This window comes from Drosophila suzukii, chromosome X (assembly GCF_043229965.1).
Source record: "Drosophila suzukii chromosome X, CBGP_Dsuzu_IsoJpt1.0, whole genome shotgun sequence".
Classification (NCBI taxonomy): domain Eukaryota; kingdom Metazoa; phylum Arthropoda; class Insecta; order Diptera; family Drosophilidae; genus Drosophila; species Drosophila suzukii.
Genome location: NC_092084.1, coordinates 28,432,927 through 28,446,182, shown reverse-complemented (window position 1 = coordinate 28,446,182; position 13,256 = coordinate 28,432,927). Strand labels below are relative to the sequence as shown.

The following is a 13,256-nucleotide window of genomic DNA, read 5'->3' as shown; positions in this document are numbered from 1 at the left end:
AATTCCTCTTCAACAATATGCGCTGACTGGCAACCTGGTAGGGGCTTGCCTGCAGTAAACTCAAACAGCCATCATTCAGGAAATAATGGCCTGAAAATATACTTTCAAAATATATCCGGCATGAGAACTAAAACGCAGTCTGTCTTTATGAATACTTCCTACAGTGACTATGACATTATCATACTGGTTGAGACTTGGCTAAATTCTAACTTTAGCTCGAATGAATTCTTCGATCCTAAATTATTCCAAGTTTTTCGTAAAGATAGAGACTTCGGCAGAATGCAGTGCGAGAGAGGAGGTGATGTCATCGTGGCTGTTAGCCGTAAATTCTGTTGCACTGTAATTCGACTCCTTAACGATGACTCCCTTCTGGACTAATTGGCGGTGACGGTGTCTGGCTCATCCGGAAAGATATCGATTGTGGCTTCCTATGTTCCACCTGGCAGTGATTCTGGGCTTTACCAGGCTCACTTAGACAACATCTCTAACATCCATGCCAGCTTGGAGGACTCTGATGGCATATGTGTGGCAGCTCCTCAGCTCTGTTTTCTGGACGTGGGACCCACAAGCATCTACTATGGTGCCCGGAAATGTTCATCATTCACATGAAATAATTGTCATTAATGACTGTTTTAGTTGGGCCTCACCCAAATTAATAATGTTTTCAATGATTTACATAAGCATCTTGATTTAATCTTCATTAATTCTATTGTTCACTCTAACGTAACTCTGACTGAATTTACGATTTCAAATTGTGTTGTACATCACAAACCCTTGAGCTTAAGCATCGAATTTTACAGCTTTCTGCCATTCAATGATTCTAATCCTAGATATATATTTGATCCCTCTAGTTTGAGTTCCCTAAGGGATTGCCTGCTATCCTTAAATTTGGGTGCCTTGCTATCGAAACCTTGCATAGAAACTAATTATAAAACCTTTCTTTCAACGATTATAAATACTCTTGACAGCATAGTCCGTTCCAAGATACGGGGTTCCTACAGGCTTCCTTGGTATACTAAGGGACTGCAAAAAATCAAAAACCTTAGAAACAAATACTACAAAAATGTTTCTAAAACACATAACCTGGCCGATGGCGAAAGATATAGGCAGCACAAACGTGAGTTTGAGTTTCTTAATAAATTTATATATAACCAATACATTTGTGAAGTTGAGCATAGTTTGAAGGCCAACATTAAGGCGTTTTGGCGCTTTGTTAACTCAAAAAAATCACATTCGTCTACACCTTCAACAATGTCGTATGGTGATGTTATTGCTTCCACCGAGGCCGATATCGCCAATTTGTTTGCTGCCTTTTTTTCTTCGAACATGGAACCTTCCGATGATTGGTATGACCTGGAAACTTTAAATTCAATTGCAGAAATTTGCAACATTAGAAGCCTGGACATATCGTATGATGACATTTCTGAAGCAATTAGTTAATTTGATGATTCCCCTAGACTAGACTTTGATGGAATTGCTTCACTCTTCCTTAAGAATTGTATTGCCAGCCTTTAAGTACCCCTTCAAATTCTGTTCTCTTCTTCCGTGTCTCAAGGAAGATTCCCATTTAGATGGAAAATTTCTAGAGTCACGCCGGTCCATAAAGGAGGAAGTAAATTTGATATTTCTAACTATAGGCCAATTGCTAAGATCAGCAACATAGCTAAATTGTTCGAAAGAATAATTTTCAAAAAATTATCTTTCTTAATAAGGGGTTTACTTCGAACCTAATCAACATGGCTTCATGCCCGGTCGATCTACGACGACCAACTTGGCTGTCTTTACCAATCACTGTATAAATGCATTTGAGGATCATTTGCAGATGGACACGATTTACACAGATTTTGCCAAAGCTTTTGACAAGGTTTATCGCTCTGCCCTAAAGGCTAAACTTTCCAAACTGGACTTTCACTCCTCTTTTCTTAACTGGATAGCATCGTATTTGGATAACCGACGCTATCATGTTGAAGTAGGTGGTGCATTATCCAATCCTTATAAAGCGACATCTGGACTTCCTCAGGGTAGCTCCCTTGGCCCTTTACTTTTCATTATTTTTATAAATGACATTTGTGCCTGTATCCATTTTTCTAGTTTCCTTTTATATGCGGATGACTTAAAGATTTATAGGACTGTCAGTAACGTAAATGATTCGATATTGCTTCAATCTGACCTAGATAGTATAGGTAGTTGGTGTTCCAAGAATAGTTTGCCTTTTGACCTTAACAAATGCCACATCGTTCGTTATGCGAAACGTTCAGTAACTATTCCATCCACTTATCACATCAATAACCACCCTCTCTCTGTTTTGAATGAAATAGTTGATCTGGGGGAATTATTTGATGATAAATATCTGTTTAATGAGCACCTGAATTTTATATTACCAAAGGCTTATGCAATGTTCGGCTTTGTTAAGCGAAACACTTTATTATTCAAAGATCCGTATTCCAGATTGTCTGTATACTCTGCCTTTGTCCGTTCTAGGGTTGAATATGCTTCCTTCATTTAGAATCCCTCGGGAAGGGTCCAGATCAATAGGATTCAGAGGTTGCAGAAAAAGTTTTTGAAGTTTGCATTGCAATCCTTGCATTTTACTGAACCGGCACCGCCCTATGATAGTCAGTGTTCACACTTGTTCCTTGAAGGATCGCCGTACAACTGCTGGCCTTCTCTTTCTGAACGATCTGCTATTAGGAAATATTGATTGTCCTTGCCTGTTGGGATGCATCAATTTTAATGTTCCTGCCAGGAATCTTCGAACCATGGTTCCATTCCTGGACCGTGCTGTCAGGACTAATTATGCTCGCAATGAGCCACTACTAAGCTCTTAGATTGTTTAATTCTTTGCCTTCTAGCATTAGATTCAGCTGGGGGGCCAATAAAGATATGCTAAGGCAAACCCTTAGGGAATATTTTTTAAGTAATTTTTAATAATAGATTTAAGGTAATCGTATGTATCCAGATAAGTATGCATCCATTGGCGATAAGTAAATAAATAAATAAATAAATAAATATATGCGTTAAGGATACTGTTGTAAAGATTGAGGAGCCTTTGCATTACTGAATCTGGCAGGTTTTTTATCATTGGGTAGCTGATACGGTCCCTACCTGGGGTTTTGCCTTTAAGTTGGTTAATGGCGCTTCTTAATTTTATAAAATAAATGTCTCGTTCTAAGGGTTGGGTAAGGGTGGATGTGCTGTGAGTTAAATTGTAGTTTAAGTTTTCTTTGTGTGACCTAAGTTTTCTTTGTGTGACCTAAATGTGGAATAAAAGATATAATTAAGAGATGCGTCTGTTTGTTTGTATACGTGTCAGATGCGTTTCTAGAGTTAACAAGACAATGAACTTGGATGTGGGTTTTGAGGCCACAGAATCCGTTAATTTTTTCGATATTATTGGAATTGGGGTTTGCGAACTCGTATAGGGTTTTGCGCTTTTCCTTTATTTCTCGTTTTAGTATTGCGATAGCTTTTTTATAAGCGATTATGTTAGTTGTGTTTATATTTTCGCCCATGTGTCTCCAGGCTAATTTTTTTTTTATTTATTTTTTTTTTTTTTACTTTCAGATTGTTCTCCCACCAGGGGACTTGGTGGGATAAATTTGGGTGGTATTTTTGTATGGATTTTTTTTTGTATAGATAACAAGTATGCTGCTTCTTGGTTTATTTGTGTACTGTTTGGTCTCTCGCCGTAAGATTATTTAGTAATTATTTGGTAAAGAGGCCAGTTGGCTTTATCTATGTTAAACTTTGGTTTGGCGAAGGGGGAGTCAGTTGTTTAACTTTTAAAAAGTTTTATTGAAATCGGGAATTGATCGCTTACTGAGAGTTGAATGCCAATTGTCCGTTCATTAATTCAGGTGAAGAAAGGGATAGGTCAATATGTGTGAAGGTGTGGTGTGTAGAGAAGTGGGTGGGTGAGCCGATATTTAGTGTTGTTAGCAAGGATTGGTTCATGAATTTAAACAGTAGGTTTCCTTGTGGGTTATTATTCTGTGATCTCCAGCTTTGTGCCAGCTGTTGAAATCACCTGTTACAAGGATAGGTGTGTCAATATAGTTGTAAGTATCTTTTAATTCTTGTGGGGTAAATAGTTTGTTGGGAGGTTTATAACTAAAAATTATAGTAAATTTGATTTTAGATTGTATAGTAACGACGATTGAGTCGAACTGCGGATTTGAATTTAATGTTGTTGCAAGGAGTTATGGTAAAGGGTAAAGGGTAAAGTTTATTGGAAGGGGAATATTATTGGTAGAGTGGAGGTGGGTATCTTGGGTGGAAATTATTTAAGGAATTTTGGTTTTTATGAGTATTTTAAAATGATTATAATTATTGAGGTAGCCATTTATATTGTTGTAATATTTTAAGCATGTTAAGAATAATAATATAAGGTAAAGATAACTTTGAATAAGATTAATATATATATATATTTCTTTGGACCGTATAAGTCGGATTCTTCACTTGTACTCATTGCACTCTTGTGATCGAATATATTATTCTTGTTTTTCTTTTGTGTTTTAGTTGTTTGGTTGTTTTTTCCTTTTGATTTCAGATGAGATCCGAATTTGATTTAGCTGTGAGTGCTTTAAGTTTTAGATCGTCGGAAATTTATTTTGTATTTGTATTTTGATGATGATGCAGTGATGTCCATGGGTTGTTCCGGAGAGTCTTTGTATGTAATAATTTGTCTGGTAGTATAATTCGGTGTTGATGAGGTTGTTTTCGGTGTATTAGTCGTGTGCGTTGTTGTTTCCGTAGCTGGTGGTTTAAGTGCTGACTGTGATCAAACGATAGGTATTGACGATACTAATACATTTCAGATAAAATTTTTTATCTAGCATGAAAACCGTAGGAGATTTTTTTTTTCTAGCTTGAAAATTGTGGGCGCCACAGATTTGCGCGGTTTGTGGGTGTTAAAGTGGGCGTGGCATATTTGCGTAACAAACTTGCGCTGTGTACAAGGCTACGAAATCTAAATCTGAAATCCCAATTTTCTATCTTTTATAGTTTCCAAGATACCCGAGTTCATATTTACGATTTTTTGAAGCTTGTGGGCGGCTTGTGGCTGTTAAAGTTTTTTAGGTCAATCGATGGGTATTGATGAGAACAAAACATATCAGTTACAATTTTATTCTAGCATCAAAACGGTCTGAGCCACAGATTTGGGCGGTTTGTGTGCGTTAGAGTGGACGTGTCAACCTGCTTGCGCTGCGCAAGAAGCTCAGGAATCTGCATGCCAAATTCCAATAGCCTCTTATAGTTTTCGAGATCACAACGTTTATACGGACAGACGGACATGGCAAGATCAGCTCGTCTAGTGATCCTGATGAAGAAAATATTTATTTTATAGGGTCGGAAACGCTACCTTCTACCTGTTACATACTTTCTGACGAATCTAGTTACACTCTTACTCTAAGAGTAACGGGTATAATGAATGTTTCTACATCCCGAAGAACAAACAACATAAATTGTACGGAGTCGACGAGCGAGTTCCGATCATCATTCGATTGATTCTACTAAGCAATTTGATTGTATTTATGGGCACACTCGAGCATCCGGTCAGTTGCCACAACGCAAATTCATAAATGCCAATTCTGTCGATTTTGCAGTTTCTGCAGCTCTGTCAGAATTCTGGCACCGCCTCTATTCGGCTCTGCCGATATGAACGCCGCCTCTGCCGACATCAACCCCGCTGCCAATACCAACGCCGCCGCCAGCGACGGCCCTGCCAAAACCCACAGCTTAGATCAGGGTTTTCTTAAGTTAAGTAAAATCAGACCCGATTTGAACATCAAATAAAATACAACGTGAAACTTAAATTTTGGTTTTTAGTAATTTTTTTGGTAGGGCGATACTTTAAATCTTTATAGACGGGGCAACCCCTACAGTTGGCAGTGTGGTTCCCCCACATTTACTACATTTTTGGCAAGTGGATCTTTTTTATTAGCGGGGCAGGCCTTAGAGGGATGTACATCCCCGCAGGCAACGCAGACCCCCCGGAGAGTTCAGTATGTTTTCGTATTTTCGTATTTCTGGCAGTTCATGCATTGGGCCGGTCCATTTCGTTTATGCGGTTCCTCAACGGTGACTTTGCGATGCAGTATGTATTGAAGCTTATGTATCGGATAAACTTCATAAAATTTGTTTGCACCAATGGTATCAGTTATTATACTTTTTAACTAGTTCATTACAATTGGCTTGACGCACATATAACGGTGAAGTTCTTACTTGCTTGTTCTTAGGTGTTTGAGCAGTATCTTCTCCATTCAAATCACTAAGAATCGCGAATTCATTTTTTGTTAGAGACATTTTTGGAACACAGTTTTCAATGATTTTCGTTATCTTGGGTGCATTGGTTTTCTTGGTTGCCTGACGGCCTAATTTCCTTGTTATTGGTATGTATCGATCTATTTTTTTTTATGTTTCATTAGCATTCTTTATAATATGGTAGCACTGCGTTGCCAATACCAAGGTCTGAGAAACTGGTGGGGTTGTTGTTGTGGTTGTTGCGGCTCTTGAGGTCGTCGATAAGGTTTTCAACGAAGGCGTTGTTATACCCGTTACTCGTTAAGTAAAAGGGTATACTAGATTCGTCGGAAAGTATATAGCTGGTGAAAGGACCTCATAAAATGTATATTTTCTTGATCGGGATTACTAGCCGAGTCGATCCAGCCATGTCCGTTTGTTCGTATGAACAGATCTCAGAAACTATAAGAGCTAGAATGTTGGGATCTGGCATGCAGATTCTTGGGCTTCCTGTGCAGCGCAAGTTTGTTTCAGCAGAGTGCCAAGTAATAGTCAATACTTTCCAAATTCAATCGAGATTGCACACCATATGCAGAAAATCTGCTGTTATCACGAATACGCCACCAAACCGCTAGTGGCGATGTGGGCTAGCTGGTATTACGAGGGCAGTCCGATAAGTACTCAGCCTCACCGCCCGATGGCGTCACTATCGCAAGAAAAATGTTCTGTCGTGTAGTATATTCTCGTAGTCGGCTACTGTCGAAATTTCAGCCGAATCGGACTCGTAGTTTTGTTTTGACTGCGTGTGGAACCGAACTTGTCCGCGGATTTTAGAAAAATGGAGAAAAAGCAATATCGATCTGTGATTCGATTCTTGTTTTTGGAAGGGAAATCGCGTAGCGAAATCAAAGAGCGCTTGGATGCTGTGTACTCTTCTCCTTCGATGGGGACCGTCAAAAATTGGTTTAACGAGTTTCAACGTGGTCGCACGTCGGCTTTTGATGAGCCACGCCCAGGTGCCCCGAAAAGGGCTACCACGGAGGATAACGTGACAAAAATCCACGATCTCGTATTGGCAGACCGCCGATTGAAGATACGCAAGATAGCTGAGACAGTAGACCACGTGGGTCATATCCTGCATGAAATTTTGGGCAGGAGAAAGCTGTCGGCGCGATGGGACATCCGGACAACAAACGCAACCGTTAGACCACTTCAGAGCAGTGTTTGACGCTGTTTAAGCGCAATCCGAAGGAGTTTCTGCGTCGATTCGTGACCGGCGACGAAACATGGATCCACTGGTACACACCAGAGACCAAGGAACAGTCGAAACAGTGGACTTCCCCCGGCGAACCTGCTCCGAAGAAGGCGAAGACTGTCCCATCGGCCGCAAAGGTGATGGCCACCTTTTTTTTTCACAAGGATTGAAAAGGTGTGATCTACATCGACTACCTGAAGAAGGGCAAAACGGTCACAAGGCTGTACTATGCCGAATTATTGGGCCGATTCGCCGCAGATTTGCAGAAAATACGGCCCCATTTGGCGAAGAAAAAAGTGCTCTTCCATCATGACAACGTACCGGCGCACACTTCCGCCCTCGCCAACGCCAAATTGGTCGAATTGGGCTACGAACTGCTACCCCATCCACCATATTCTCCAGATTTGGCCCCGTGTGACTTATTTTTGTTTCCAAACTTGAAAAAGTCACTCGCTGGATAGAAATTTGCGTCGAATGAGGAGGTCGTCGCCGCCACAGAGGTCTACTTTGCAGACCTCAAGAAAACGTATTATTCAGACTGGTTAAAGAAGTTGGAGCATCTCTGGGTCAAGTGTATCGAGCTAAAAGGAGATTATGTTGAGAAACAAATCGCCACTTTTCCAAAATTTTCGTTTTTCTTTTGGAGGCTAAGTACTTATCGGACCACCCTCGTATAGGCTAGATGGCGCTAGGTAGCGCTAGGTGGCTCTAGCCACAATCAAACATATCTCCAACCCTCTCCCTTTAGATGAGTAACTGTTACTTAAAAGTCGAGGTCATTGACTACAGCTTTTTTTCCTGTTTTAGTTGTTGTTGCTTTTAACAAATCGTTGACGTGACAGTAAAGGTCGGGGGACGGGCACTGGGCACTTCACGACTCGGACTGTAAAGTACCGGCTCGATAAAGCAGGAAAGGGCGAGCGTGCTCTCTCCGTGTTCGTTTGCAGCATTGCATTTGTTATTGGGGTAGGTAAATCGGAAGCGCGTATAGTGGAATAAGCGTTGTTTCTCAACGACGATAGCCGACGCTGAGCATAATGTTGTTGTCGAGCTTGGCTCATCTTATCTTTGCTTGCAGAGCTTTAGGTCTTACACGTTGGCATTAGTTTTTATTTAAATGTTTTATTAAATTTTTATTTAAACAGTTTGATATTTTTAATGGCAGCCTAAGCACAAGTACCCAAGATTACCCCAAGCGCCTTTTTGCAAATTAGTTTCACTGTATTTTGATTTCATGGCGGAGCGATACAAAAATACGTCTGATATCGTTCACAATATGTGAAAATAGTGAAGAGTATGTTTTTGGTCCAAAAAATATATTAAACCTCTTAAATAGAAAAAAAAACTTCTGAAGAATAAAACGTAGGACTACCATTTACTTTAATTAACATATAAAATTATTCCCCAGAAGCGCACACGGAGTCTGAGCTCTTAGACGAGGATCCAATGACGCGCGAGGAGGAGCCGCTAAAAGGATTTCGCGAGCACATATGCACGACACCGGAACCGGGTTCCAATTGCTGCCAGAAGACCTGGTGGGGGATCAAGTATCCGGCGGAACTGGTGCTCGCCTGCACGATTCCCAGTGTTAGGTTCATCTTTTTTCTGTCTATGTTTCTGTCCGTCATATGGATTTCTGTTATATCCTATCTGCTTGCATGGTTCCTAACTATTGTTGGCTACAACCTTCAGATTCCGGACTCAATTATGGGGCTAACTATACTAGCCGCTGGCACCAGTGTGCCAGAAGTTGCGTCCTCCTATATCGTATCCAAAAAGGGTGAGTACATCTATTTTTAGTACCAGTACACCAAAAAATGGCATTCTACAAAGTTGTGATTACCTGTACATTTTTGATGGTATGCTTAAGTATTTAACCGATTTCTTCATTGTGTTTGTCTAATCAATTCATTAAAAAGTTACAAACAATTAAAATGACCACCGCTATTAAATATTGTTTTATTTAATGTGCAACTTACAGAGTTGCCAGATTTTTTAAAAGTTAACAGAGACAGTTAATAGAATAGAGGAATACAAAAACAGATGAGCTATAAAATTGACAATATATAACACATTTCGTCCTTTAATTAAAAACGATTAGGATATTTGGCTTTGAAAAGATCCACTTCTTGGCGAACAAGACTGTTTGGGCGCACAGGTATGCCGGATGACAGTCGTGCTGGTTGAGCTTGCCTTGGTTGCTGGGGAGATATTGTGGAGCTATGGGGCTGCTCACGTTCAGGATCACGTTGCTGAACAGCAGGTGGAGTTTCTGCTTGATCATCTCTTTGTGTTGGTTGACTGGAAGCTGATTGTGGGATTTTAGGGACCCACCAAAACTCTGGAGGTTTTTCGATGAGAACTTCGATTTCAGCTGATTGACATAGCGCTTGACATAGCCATTTGAGGTGCGAACGATGAAGAGCATTTCTCCAATGGGACGGTCGATTATGCCTTCAACATAGAGTAATGAACTATATAGAGGCGCCAATTGCTCTGCCGCTCTCTTTAGTTAATGAGGCTATGATGCCACCTAGGCGAAAAAAGCTTATTTCCCCTCTTTTTGACAAGTTCGATCGAACTTGTAATTCATTCCCACCTCATTCTGCACCGCTCTTGCTCACTGTTTTGTTTTTGTTTTTAATCGAAATCCTTATTGCTGTTGCTTCGCACCTAAGTTAGCTTCAAACTTGGCCTTGAACTGGCTCTTAGCAGAGTTTGGGCAGAGGTTCGGGCAGAGCAATTGGCGACTCTATATAGATTCTTACTCCTATACCTTCAATCCACTTTTCTCCCCTTGAATAGTTACGAGTGTAGACCATTGTAGACCAGATGCCCATTTGCTGAACTTGATCGGCTTCCCAATTCTTTATTGTGTAAGTCTGTCTGCTTCAGCTTTGAATTTGTCCATCTGTGCGAATGGAATTTGACGGCTCTTAAACAATTTTTTCGTTGCTTACGACTTTAAAGAGACACTTGCCTTAAAGTCTCCTCCTTGTACATATTGCATAGGTCACTCAATTCGTTGTTGTGCACCTCGTAACAGCGCGTATGTATTAGCATTTATTGTGGATGCTGTGGCTCCGGAATCCATTTGAAAAGATATTACTTTGTGGTTTATTTCTAGATTTATAAGGATCTTGTTTAGCTGGCCTTTGACTTGACCTGTAACACAGTTCACAGCTTCAATCGTTTCGATTTCATTTGCCATTTATTTTTGTTTTGCTTCGACATGCAGACAACAGATATGTGTCCTTTTCTACCGCTCTTGTGACATAAGGCATTGTGAAACTTGCATTTCTCTCTGGGATGATTGTGTCCACAGCCAGTGCAAGATTTTAATGCACTTTTGTTGGATCACTTTCACCACCACCAAGTAAGGGTTTCCTTGTATAGGTGTGAATAGCATTTATTGGGTCTTTCTTGAACACGGATTTTATAAAAGCTGCCACGGTTTTTGTAGTTGTCTCATATGTTTCCGCAACCATGAGCACATCTTCGAGAGTTGGCTGGCATTTCTGAAGAGCCGATGCTCGAACGGCATCGAATGGTGCATGTACTATGATCTGATCGCGAATCATTTCATCTGCATAGTTTGAGGAACGAATCCTTTCATCTGCATAGTTTGAGGAACAACCGTTGGCATTGCAAACGAATTGACATTCTCGAGCGATCCCGCGTAAATCGGCTTTCCATTCTCTATGTGTTTGTGAATGCTTCATCTCCCTGTTAAAGATCTCATACCGAGCAGCATCATTGTGCCGTTTTGTGGCGAAATGTTCCGTTAGCTTTTCTGTAAGCTGCGTGTATGTGTACGTGTTCAAATTGTTGCTCCCGAATAGATTTTTTAACAGTTCGAATATGTTTATACCACACCTCGAAATATAGTAAGCTTTTTGTTTAATTTCTGCACTGACCGAATACGCGTTAAAATGCTGGGTTAACTGTTCAAGATATGTCTCCCAGTTTTCATTGTCTTTGTCGAATTTGTGGAACGGTGGACACAAAGATAATTCACCCGCGTGGCTAGAATAACCCTGCCCTGGAGAAGCGTTTTTGTCCATTATTGCTTGCATCCAGTTTCTTTGTTGTTCCAGAATGTCTTTTGGGAATTGCTGCTGTTGAGCAAGGATTGTTTGGATCAAACTTATGCTGACGACATCTTGATGGAAATCAACGACTTCTCGACACGATATTACAAAAGAAAAGTTTTTCTCTTTCAGCTAAATCTTTCATTCTTTTCCTCGTCGCCAATGTGTTGTGTTCATGTTAAGCTCTTAGTAAAGACTGCTTTGTTCAATGTGCAACTTATAGATTTTCTTAAATGTTAACAGAGCAAGTATTTAGAATGGAGGAATACAAAAATAGATGTAATTTATAAAATTGACGATATATAACAGCATTCTTTCGAATGTATGCAACAGGTAGAAGAAAGCGTTTCCGGCCTTAAAAAGAATATATATTCTTGATCAAGATAGCTAACGAGCCATTTTAAGGCCATGTTAATTCCCATTCTGTTTTATGGGGTCAACTTATTTTAAAGCTGCAGTGCCTGAAGTCCTTATAGATTAAAAACAACCTTTAGTAGAATTGTCAGTTATGTCTTCTTAGAAGATTTGACCACGTCACCGAAAGCACAAACAATATCTTTGGAATGCCTATGCAATCTTAGCTGAAGCTTAGAGTGCTAATGCATCTTCCCAAATTAATCATGACTACGCAACCGGCACACATTTATTACAAAACAAGGAAGAACGCTATAGTCGAGTGCATCGACTATCAGATACCCCTTAAGGAGATGGAGATATGCAATCAGAAAAGCGAGTTTGTAATGCGCAGCCTACCCGCGATCTCAAAATATGGTTTTGTGGGCGGCAGACAGATCTAAGCGTTATGGGCGTTAGAGTGGGCGCGGCAAACGTTTTTTGGGTCAATCGATAGGTATTGCCGAGAAAAATACATTTCAGTTAAAAATTTTTTCTAGCATGAAAACTGTGGGCGCCACTGTTTTGGGCAGATTGTGGGCGTTAAAGTGGGCGTGGCAAACTGTTTTTGGGTCAATCAATAGGTATTGAGGAGACATTCATGCAGGGTCCTCTTTTAGAAAAGATGACGCTGACTTAAATAGTATAATGATATGAATGAATAAAGCATTCACATTCGACTGATTAACTTACGTTTTACAAAAATATACGTGTGCTAATGAACTGTACTTTGCGAGATTCTGTCTGCGAGTGAGTATGGCGGTGCGTTGCCCCTTTTCACTCACGTTGCAACTGGGTATCGAATACAACTTAGGAATATCGAGTGTTACTTTGGAATATCGAGTACAGAAAGGGAAAGATATTAGATCAGTAGGCAAGACCGCTTCTAGTGGTCCTTGTCTCTCCAGTATCGCATCCCACAATCGGCCCTCCTGACGCAGGATTCGATGGTTGATGTCTTATACGGCCCATCCCCTTCTCCTACCCTTTCAACTTCGTATCTTCCATGGTTTGCTACTTTAACTACTTTATACGGCCCTAGGTACTTTCCTTTCAATTTCAAACCAGTACCATACTGGGTGCGTTTAATGGCTACCAAATCGTTTAACTGGAACTTCTTTTCGACCTTTCTTTTTGAATCAAAAGCTTTCATGTTCTCCGCTTGGATACTCTGAATGTTCTCCCTTGCTTCCTTCCTTAGTTTGTCTCGTTAATCATCTAACTCTGCAATCAAACAATCCTGTATCAACGACTTGAGCTGGACATCTCCTGAG

The 13,256-nt window shown here is 40.3% G+C and overlaps 1 protein-coding gene across 2 annotated transcripts in view; it reads left to right on the top strand.

Moving 5' to 3' along the window:
* Positions 1-13,256, top strand: part of LOC108020464 (sodium/potassium/calcium exchanger 5) — a 102,305-nt gene that overhangs the window by 38,266 nt on the left and 50,783 nt on the right. For both annotated transcript variants that reach the window (XM_065868367.2, XM_017088788.3), the window contains one exon: positions 8,907-9,278. In XM_065868367.2, the coding sequence (XP_065724439.1) occupies positions 8,907-9,278 (372 nt within the window). The remainder of the gene's footprint in view (positions 1-8,906; positions 9,279-13,256) is intronic.